The 10322-nt window shown below is 36.2% G+C and overlaps 1 protein-coding gene across 3 annotated transcripts; it reads left to right on the plus strand.

Annotated features, from left to right (window-relative positions):
• The first annotated feature begins 101 nt into the window (after nt 1-101).
• On the plus strand, nt 102-9080 carry LOC109052787 (ubiquitin carboxyl-terminal hydrolase MINDY-1-like). 3 transcript variants are annotated; one of them, XM_042776330.1, is made up of 12 exons: nt 102-355; nt 643-713; nt 875-1116; nt 1241-1881; nt 2896-2953; nt 4465-4529; nt 5515-5673; nt 5752-5854; nt 5974-6116; nt 6963-7154; nt 7396-7536; nt 8545-9080. In XM_042776330.1, the coding sequence occupies exons 4-12, from the start codon at nt 1264-1266 to the stop codon at nt 8623-8625; spliced, it is 1560 nt and encodes a 519-aa protein (XP_042632264.1). In that variant the 5' UTR covers nt 102-355; nt 643-713; nt 875-1116; nt 1241-1263; the 3' UTR covers nt 8626-9080. The 3 variants fall into 3 exon arrangements, with proteins under 3 accessions (XP_042632264.1, XP_042632265.1, XP_042632263.1); XM_042776331.1 differs by having other exon boundaries at nt 103-355; nt 1261-1881; XM_042776329.1 differs by having other exon boundaries at nt 110-355; nt 875-940; nt 1261-1881.
• Nucleotides 9081-10322: the final 1242 nt, after the last annotated feature.

Here is a 10322-nt window from a genome sequence, read left to right on the forward strand (position 1 = left end):
TCAAATCCCATACGTCTTAATATATCAAAACATATTTTACAGCAACACTGTTATCAGTATGACCTAACATAACACTTTTCCAAGTAGAGAAAATATCATTTAGCTATAAAGAGTAAATTAGCTTCCGACTTGACGTCACTGTTTACAAACACAGGCACCGGAAGTGAGACACGGGCACAAACAAGATTACGGAAAGAGTGGCGAGGAAGAGAGAGACGTGCGCTGTATCAGCCGGACGGGGAGACAGAAAAACCTGTAGATTTCAGCCACACACCTTCACTGGATTACTGGATTTTACAGTCTGTGTTTAAGGGCAAAGAAGACCGTTTTAAAGAGCTGCAGAAAGATCGCTTTGGTAAGTTTGTGCTGCTGCTGGAGGGTGAACTGCTGTACTCTTATCAACATTCTGAGTATGCCTTAATATGTTTATGAATTCACATACTATACTAAGTAGAAGTTGTTGTTTTTTTGCACATAGATTGGCAAATAAATACCTTGTTGCTCTGAAAACACACAATCCTTGTGTTGACAGTTCTTAACAACCTCATCTGTGTTTTTTGTATAAAAATGACAACAATTGCTCAATTTCACTTTTCTGTTTAGTAAGTGAATTATATCTACATTTCTTTCTGTTTGTTTCAGAGTTTGTGAAATTCAAGATATGAGGTCAGAAAGCCTTCTTAACCTCCAGAGCGTCACTCTTCAGTGATCAGGTGAAAACAAACCCTATGTAATTATTATGCATGAAATAGTTTTGCCAAACAAACTATTGTAACTCTGAAGCTCGTATTTTTATGTCAACTTAAGAACTGCACTGTAATGTTTTGTACATGTAGAGTGTGTAAACGCTGACATGCTTTATGTGCATCCACAGAAAGCCTCGCTGTGACTCAGCTGTTCCCAGAATTAGGCAACTCCAAAACAACACGACTAGACAGAGGTGTGCTGAAAAACTGCCCCTTTAACAGTGTCCTCCTCTGCATACTAGTGAAGGATGTGGCGTGAAAGCAAGTTTTTAACTTAAGAAGGAATTGATGTAATATATCTGGCTTTTTGGTGTAAGCGATTGCTTTTAAAAGACTGACACGCGCAGAAACTAAAACTCAGAAATATGAAGTAAGCAAAAATAACATTTTGGAGAAAAGAAAAGTCACTGTCTGATATTTATTTATTTATTTATTTTTTAATCAAAAACCTGTTTGTTTTCCACCCAAATTTAATTGGCTCTGTTAATTATAAGCACCTGATCTCACCTGTCAGGTCATGGCAGATTCTTGCCCAGACACCGTTGATGGTGAGATAATAGGCATTTCTGAGGGACAGCAGTTAAACACAACCAAAAATGAGGACTTTGATGCTGCTAGACCACACGACAAGGAAGTCATCCAAAGAGAGGGTGTCACCAACGATGAGCAATCCTCACACCTTATGAAAGATGACCTTATAACATGCAAAAATCCTCCAACAACCACAGCTTCTCTTGAAGACGGAGTTAACGCAACTCTGTCTGCGACCAGTAAAAGCCAAGACAAAACCGATGAATCGGAGATCATCAATAGCCAATCCTACACGCCCAGCCAATCAGAGGTGACGCCCACTTTCTCCATGGCCAGTCTGGAGCTCTCCGAGGAGACTAATGGGATTCCTCCTGAAATACCTTTGATTTCATCCAAATCTGCTGAGGATGGCAACCAAGTCCCCTCTCAGGGGAGCGGAGGGGCCTGTGTAGGGGCTGCGAGGGCATCAGAGCCTAGCATGCCGGCATATTATTTTGTCAAGTGGATAACCTGGAAAGAGAAGAAGACGGCTATTATCACACAGAGCGAGAACGGACCCTGCCCCCTGATTGCCATCATGAACATCCTGTTGTTGCGGTGGAAGGTAAGCCCTTCAGCATTCCCTGCTCGTCATAGTACAAACACATGGTTCAAAACAAGTACAGTATGTGTGGTGTTTGCTAAGGCAAGCAAGCATCACTTAAACTGTTTGAACAAACCCAAATAAATATTAAACTTCTGCTTATAACTTGCACACTGTTTGTGTTAATGATGTGAAAGAAACTTTTTTTAAGCCATCTGACAAAATAACTGAACAAAAAACAAGTAAAAATTGTAATTAATCTGTGTTAAAATCATGGATTAATGTATGTAGAAATATAAATCTTACTGACCATTTTTTAAAAGAAATTAATACATTTTTGGTCATCAGTGCTGCATTAAATTAATCAAAATATTTATGTTACACAAAATTTTTATTACAAAAAAAAGCTATTCTTTTGAACTTTCTATTCATCAAAGAATGCTAAAAAAAAATCAGTTTCCACAAAAGTATAAAGCATGGAAGTGTTTTCAATACTGATAATAAGAAGGAATGTTTCTTGAGCAGTAAATCAGAATATTAGATTGATCATGTGACACTGAAGACTGGAATAATGATGCTGGAAATTCAACTATATTTACATTTTAAAATATATCCAAATATAAAGTAGTTATTTTAAATTGTAACAATATTTCATAATATTACTGTTTTGCTGTATTTTTCATAAAACAGACTAAGTGAGGCTTCTTTAAAAACATTTAAAAATCTTACCGACCCCAGACTTTATTTAGCTGAATACAACTTTGACTTTTCACTGACGTAGTGAGAGACTCGTGACTCTTCTTATCTGTTCCTCTTTGTTACTGTAAAAACACGATGTCAGTTTTTAGTAAAACACTGATAACACGTTCAGGAAAAAAAAAAAAAGTGTTGTGAAATAGAAGACAAAAACTGTAGATGAGGGTGTGCCGTGACTAAAAGCAGAAGTATTTGTTTGTGAATTTCATGTATGTGTACTTTAGATCATTACATGTGTGTAAAATATGAACTGTATGAACTCTTATGTCTGTTCTTCAGGTGAAGTTACCGGCTCAGACTGAAGTGGTCACCACTGAAGAGCTGATGGCTCACCTTGGTAGGATGTTTTCGAGCACTGGACACGCTGTATCTGTTTCAATATGTTAAATCAAATTATATTAAAACACAAAGAGTCACAGCACATCTTTCCTGGTAATGGACTGTGATAAGTTAAGGAGCTCTAGTGATGTGCCACAGTAAACTTTATGGTTGGAAACAAATGGCTAGTGTAACTTGAGAAGAAGGGGGTGTGGTTACTGTGTGAAAACATTTGTTTCAGTACCACTAATGGCACCCCAATCATGGATTATACCAAGTCTCTGCTCTTTGTGTAAGTAGTAATTTAGAAGATGCTTTTAGGTTAAGTGCCTTGCTCAAGGACACAATGGCAATACTGGGGCAATAAAGTTTAGCATTGCATCTCTTGCTCATCAGTGGATCTTCTGCAGTAAATGGGTGCCGTCAGAGTCCAGACAGCTGATAAAAGTATCACAGTAATTCACAAGTAATCGTCATGACTACAGCTGATCGATTAATGTCTTGTGAAGTGAAAAACTCTGCATTTTTAAGAAAAAAATCCATCATTAAATCGATTTAACTTGAAACTGTTGCATCTGGCCAAAATACAAATCCATAATAATGCTTCCTCCAGTGAAAAAAAAATGCTTCCTTCCTGTAATCCTTCCACATTAAACTCCACCAACATACTGTATTTGTTTAGAATAGATTTGGACTGTTTACACTTGTAAACAGTTTATTGCTTGATCTGTGTGGATAGAGGGGGAAAAAGTCTCAGTGATGGATTTGTTTATTACAAACATGCGGCTTTTTGCGTCACTAGAGTGGTGTGGATTAATGTGATGTTTTTATCAGCTGTTTGGACTCTCATTCTGACGGCACCCATTCACTGCAGAGGATCCACTGGTACACAAGTGATGTAATGCTACATTTCTTCAAATCTGTTCTGATGAAGAAACATACTCATCTTCATCTTAAATATATTTTCTGCAAATTTTCATTTGTGGGTGAACTATTTCTTTAACCCCAACTCTCTTGATCAGCTATGGGTGTAGGTTTTCTTTTACAGTGTACCTAGAAATATTTGAAAATGGTTGCACATGGAAGTCACATACATGAATGTCATTGCATTGCATTACATAACAAAATTCAAAACAAGTGGAAACTCTAAAAAATCTCAAATTTTATATATATATATATATATATATATATATATATATATATATATATGTGTGTGTGTGTGTGTGTGTGTGTGTGTACATACATTTTTCTGATACAATGATAATTTAAGTGTGGCTTAAGTGTCCAAAAAATTTTTGGAGCCACTGTACATCTCCTCTTATTAGGTCATAACTAGAAAGATCAACATGTGATGAGGAGGATGTGATGTTGCTGAGTGATGGGGCAATAAACCAAAAGTGCTCTCACAAACAATACAAATATGTTTGACATGAAAAGGTGACACTTGTCAAATCACAAAGCGAAACCAACCTTTGACGGAAAGCTAAAGTGTTTTTAAAATGCTTAAGTCTGATTCTATTCTTGTTCCAGGTGAATGTGTGCTGTCCATCAAACCGCGGGAGAGAGCAGAGGGCATGGAGCTCAATTTCCAGCAGGTAGATCATGTGGGAGAACAAGTGTAACAGGCTCAGCTCTGCACAGATCTCCAGCACATGTCTAGTGAATCTAATTAACATGTTAAGCAGACGGGTTGTGCTGGAAACCTCTGATCCAAAAGATATATCCAAACAGATATTGTGAATGAGGCCTTCAATCTATGAATGAAAGCTTGTGATCCCTTCATTAACAATTCCAACAATTACAACGTGTGTTTGTGCTTATGGTTACACAAATGAAAGCTTCCTTTTGTTCATGTGCTGTTGCTGTTTCTTTTTGCTCATGATTGAAAATAAGATGGATTCAATAGAAGAATTCGAGCTCATGCAAAATATCTTTTAATCTTTTTGTTTTTATCATATTTTTATTATTTAAATGGGTTGATGTGTACACAGATAATATAAATGAAATATGTATACATGATTTGTTTTGGAATATTTGAGATTATAATTCTTTTGGCTTGTGTTGAAAATTGGAAATGGATATAATCAAGGTTTATGAATTTAAATTGTAATTTTTTAAAGAAATTAGTTACTTTTATTCAGCATGGACGTCATTAATTTATTAACAGTGACAGTAAATGCATTTATATTGCTACAAAGAATTTCTGTTGCAAATAAAAACTGTTCTTTTGACATTAATATTCATCAAAGAATCCTGAAAATGTGATAGTTTCCACAAAAGTTGTAAGCAGCACAACTGTTTTTTACATTAATAATGCATTTATATAGCGCATCCACCACCAGTATTTTTAAAATACAGTCTACATGAGTTCAACTTAATAGGTTAGCTCAGAGCAGTTAGCGTGTTTTTATGGTAAATATTGCTCATAATATTTTCCACTTGACCCAGAAATCTCAAGATCTCACACGCTGAGGTCAGTCACACAACCATGATAAATTACCCTGAAAGAGCACCATGTATTTGTATGCTGTTTGCCTAAGAAGCATTTATTTTATGCAGTACTTCTCATTCCCTTCACAGAACATGAGCGACGCGATGGCTGTGCTGCCAAAGTTGTCCACGGGCCTCGATGTTAATGTGCGTTTTACAGGTGTGTCGGATTTTGAGTACACACCTGAATGCATCGTCTTTGATCTGCTTGACATTCCTCTCTACCACGGCTGGCTTGTCGACCCACAGGTACATCAGCAGAAAAATGCTCTAATGTATGAATCCTGTATATCCAAACAACAATATAAGTGCTCCATTCTTCTTCAGAGTCCTGAGGTGGTGTCTGCAGTGGGCAAACTCAGCTACAACCAACTGGTGGAGAAGATCATAGAGTTCAAGCACTCCACAGATACCAGTCAAGTCAGCGAAGGTACATTTGAGGTTATTTCTTAAACACAAATGGCTCGGATATTGTGTATCAGAAGTGTGTGGGATCCTCAGCATTGTATTAATGGCTGAAGGTGAGTTTTAATGTCTGTTTGTTTACAGGTTTGATAGCAGAGCAGTTTTTGGAGTCCACAGCAACCCAGCTGTCATATCACGGCCTGTGTGAGCTCAACACGACAGCCAAGGAGGGCGAACTGTCTGGGTTTTTCAGGAACAACCACTTCAGCACTATGATTAAGCACAAGGTGTTTATCAGCCTTCCCACACCAACACTCTCTATAGCAGCTAAGCTGATTATAACAACCCAGTGACATCAAGCCGCTTTAAACCCACCGGAATAAAAAATATTGGGGGGCAGATTTTTATTGCAAAAATAGCACAGAAGTATTTATTTGCTCATGTTATTAACCCCAAGTTAAACATCACATTATCAGCAGAAAGATGTACTGTAATGCTGAAATTTTGCTTTGATAAATTTATAACATTATGACAAAACATTGTTTTTTTTTTTAAACATTCAAAATACACTTCTAGGTGTTTATTTTGTTGCATTTTATCTATTCGCACCTGTACAATACATATCTGTAAAAAAAAATTGTCCTGCACTGAGCCAGAAATCTCCACTTCTGTAGCACTTACATGCACCAAAATTCCAGTTTGATTCCTATCTATATTCTTAAGGTTTTGACAGAGATGTTTGTCGATATATCACTGACCTGATTTTAAGGATCATCATAGATCTGGCTGTTTCTGATTTATAGAGCCCCTCTGTTAAAACCTTTGAGTCTAATATGTTAACAAAATGAAACAAAAATCTTCAGATTGTTTTGATATTTGTACTGGTGCATATAATGTCTTATTTGCATATTTAAACATAACATTTAAGAAAACTGTTCCTATATGAATTTCTTTCAGCTGCTGAACACATAAGAAGATATTTTAAACAATGACTGCAGCCATTGACTTTCATAGTATGAAAAAAAAAATATATACGTTAGAAATCAATGGCTACCGTCAACTGTTACCAACATTCTTTCAAAATCTTATCCACTGACCAGTGATGAGTTTGTTCAATTTGTGTGAAACTGCAGGGTCACCTTTACCTGCTGGTCACAGATCAGGGTTTCCTGCAGGAGGAGAGCGTCGTGTGGGAGAGTCTCCATAATGTGGAGGGGGATGGGAATTTCTGTGACTCAGACTTCAGATTGTGCCACCCTTCCCAGAAACCCACAGGAGCCAGCCAGCCCTCTGCACAACAACAGCAGCAAATGCAGATCGACCAGGTGATTAAGATATTGCCTTTCTTTTTGCTATCACGTAGGTATAAGAGTACCCAATAATATCAAAGCCTGACATGTAGCACCTCCTTGAGATCCGATCAAATCCCAATGCGACATTATTTCCCACTGATTATTCTGTTTCTCTCAGAAGTATGTAATTGCTTCGATAAAGCTGTTTCTTGTTTTGATTTGAGAATTAGTTTTCTTAAGATTCCTCACTGGCTTGAGATTGAGTGTTATCCAGGACTACCTGGTGGCGATGTCCCTGCAGCAGCAGCAGGGTGACGCTCCCGGACCCATGAGTGATCTTGAGCTGGCCAGACAGCTACAGCAGGAGGAGTACCAGCAGCCACAGACACAACAGCACCAGCCCTCAGCAGGACAGGTACTTCCTGTCTTCCCTTCAGAAGGGAACTCTAGTGCATGAAACTTTAGGGAATCATTATTTGAGATTAAACTGCCCATATTCATGAAACCCCGGCAGAATTAATGTCTGAGTAAGTGTAAATTGTTGCAGATTCATGAATGATTTACACATACTTGTCTCAAAATACACTCCTGTTCAAAGATTTTTTTAAATTAGTCTCTTATGCTTACCGAGGCTGCATTTATTTGATCAAAAAACAGTACAAATAAATGTGAAAAAAATGTTTTAACATATTTTAAGATGTAATTTATTCCTGTGATGGCTTCAGTGTTACATGATTCTTAAGAAAATTATTCTAATATCTAATATAAAATTTTTTTACAAACCCAAACTTATGAACGCTAAAACTTGTTCACCCAAAAATGTAAATTCTGTCATCATTTACTCACCCTCATGTTGTTCCAAACTTGTATTAGTTCATGATATTTTAAAGGATTTTCTATGAACTATCATGATGTGGTAACTTATGGAAGCTTGACATAAAAAAAAATAATTATTAATTATTATTTGATTCAGACTTTTTTTTTATCTATATAGTGTTTATATCTCATAATTGTGTCTTTTGTTCCTGCAATTTTGAGAAAAAAGAATAAAAAAGAATTGTGAGATAAAAAGTTGGCTTGTGGCAAAAACATAAAACAGAATTGTTAGATGTAAACTCAGAATTCTGAAAAATAAGTCAAATTAATAAAATCTAAACTCTGGATTCTGAGAAGAAAGTAAAACATCGTGAGATGTAAAAACTGATATCAAAACTTTTTTCGATTTTTATTCCATGGCAGAAACTAGCTTCCACTGGTTCTTTGTGAGACAGTTTTAAAAAAGCCCTTTTGGATGAGCTATTCTTTTAAAAGCCTGAAGCAGTTATATTGCATATGCCCTTTGTAAACTTTTCCTCACTCGGTTAAAGATTTCTGCAGTAGTGAAATTGATCTCTAAGTGTGTACTTTCTTCATATCCCTGCAGATGAGAGGTCAGGCCGCACCTCAGCAAGGAGGACAGAGGCGCCGGGAAAAGAAGGACGACTCGGATTGTTGTATTCTTTAAGCCAGACTCTGAAAGCCAGTTCAGCTTCAGTTACCACTACTGAAACAAAGGACTTCACTCTTAGCAGACCCGTCGTCCCATTGCCAAGCCTGCCTTTACAGTACAGTTGATCCCCTTGTTTTTGCCTTTCCTTTATCCGTGTGGTTGGAACTGTTGCTCATCATTGTCTACTGGACCAAATAAAGGTAGCAATTGTTTCTAAGAATTAATGAGCATTTGTTTGAGTGCTACTGTGGAGCTCCTAACTATGCCATTAAAGATTGAAGACTGTAATGGTAAATAATCAGGTATTGTAATAAGAATTTAATATTACACTGAAATACTACTGTCTCAAGTTGATTTGTACATACTGGTTATTGGCTTGTCATCCAAAGTGATACACAGTACACTACATACACAGGACTCTGGATCTTGTAAGCTGAGCTAATAAAAGCCACCTATGTGTTAACAGGAAATTTGTGACCATTGATTTATGAAACATCTGGAATATTGGTATTATACAAATAAACTTATATAACTTTGGAAATGTACGGATTTAAAAGGGGAAAAAATCCTGTATTTATTTTATATGGTGTCTTTTCTAAAGGAACATTCACTAAAGTGCAATGAAAACTTCTATTCAACAAGGATGCATTAAATTCATAAGTGGCAAGAGAGACATTTGTTAAAGGATTTCTATATAATTCAATTCAAATAATCCTTCAAAAATGGTTTCTACAAAAAAAAAAAAAAAAACTATTGAAAAAATACAAGTTAGATTTAAGGCCCTTTCAATCACTTAAATACAAGTATATATATATATAATTTAATAAATGTGAACATAGATGTAGTGGTTCCCAAACACTTGATATAAAGAAACATGTCATACATATTGTTTATTAGTGCTGATTTATGAAAATGTGCTCACAGTCAGAGATCATTTAATTTTTTTATATGGAAGATGTCCAATTTTACATGAAATACAAAAAAGCAAAACTTTTCATAAAGAAGACTTTGTAAGTACAAAAACAAATAACATACAAGGTGCTGCATTTCATCTTTTTCTCCCCCTGTGTGCTTTCCGTTAAGAAAATTAAAGTGCAAGACAAACACCAGGGTTCAAATGTTTTCGAAAGAAACTGTGAACTCCAAACGAAGATCAGATGCTTTGTAACAACTCTTTAAAAACATATTCAATACACAAACCATGCATGGACTGACTGAAAAAAAGGTGGTATTCAGATTATAACATTAGACATGTTAGATGTCTAGGGTAAAAATGGCATAGTACTTGACACGCACAACAAATGAACACAAATTCCAACAATTTTTACACGAAGTTAATGTGCTAGGTTTCTTTTGAGTTTGTCACAATGAAACATGAGAATTACCAACACTGATGGGTAATTACAACACACGCTCGCCACCTCGAAGCACTCATGAGATCAGCGTGTCATTTTGGTTTTCCTTCTTTTCGAGGTTTTGAGAGCCTTTACCAAAGAGTAAAAACAAATAATCCACTCGATGCTTCAGAACGAAATAATAACCTCATAAATAATGCAAGGAAAATGGATATTTACAGAGCACAGTGGTTTGTATGAGGCACTATGTTGTACTGAACATGTTACATTTCTATTTCTGTGGTGTGACATTGTGCTTGCAACAACAACAAAAAATGACATTGTTTGTCAGTGGACTGAGGATATGAATAATATATC

Source organism: Cyprinus carpio, chromosome A19 (assembly GCF_018340385.1).
Source record: "Cyprinus carpio isolate SPL01 chromosome A19, ASM1834038v1, whole genome shotgun sequence".
Lineage (NCBI taxonomy): Eukaryota > Metazoa > Chordata > Actinopteri > Cypriniformes > Cyprinidae > Cyprinus > Cyprinus carpio.

Bases quoted from the DNA above. Each gene is read 5' to 3' on its own strand.
- LOC109052787 (XM_042776330.1), top strand. From the start codon at position 1,264: ATGGCAGATTCTTGCCCAGACACCGTTGATGGTGAGATAATAGGCATT. The intron at 2,954-4,464 runs GTAGGATGTTTT...TTCTTGTTCCAG, and splicing joins AGAGCTGATGGCTCACCTTG to GTGAATGTGTGCTGTCCATC. The intron at 5,855-5,973 runs GTACATTTGAGG...GTTTGTTTACAG, and splicing joins TACCAGTCAAGTCAGCGAAG to GTTTGATAGCAGAGCAGTTT.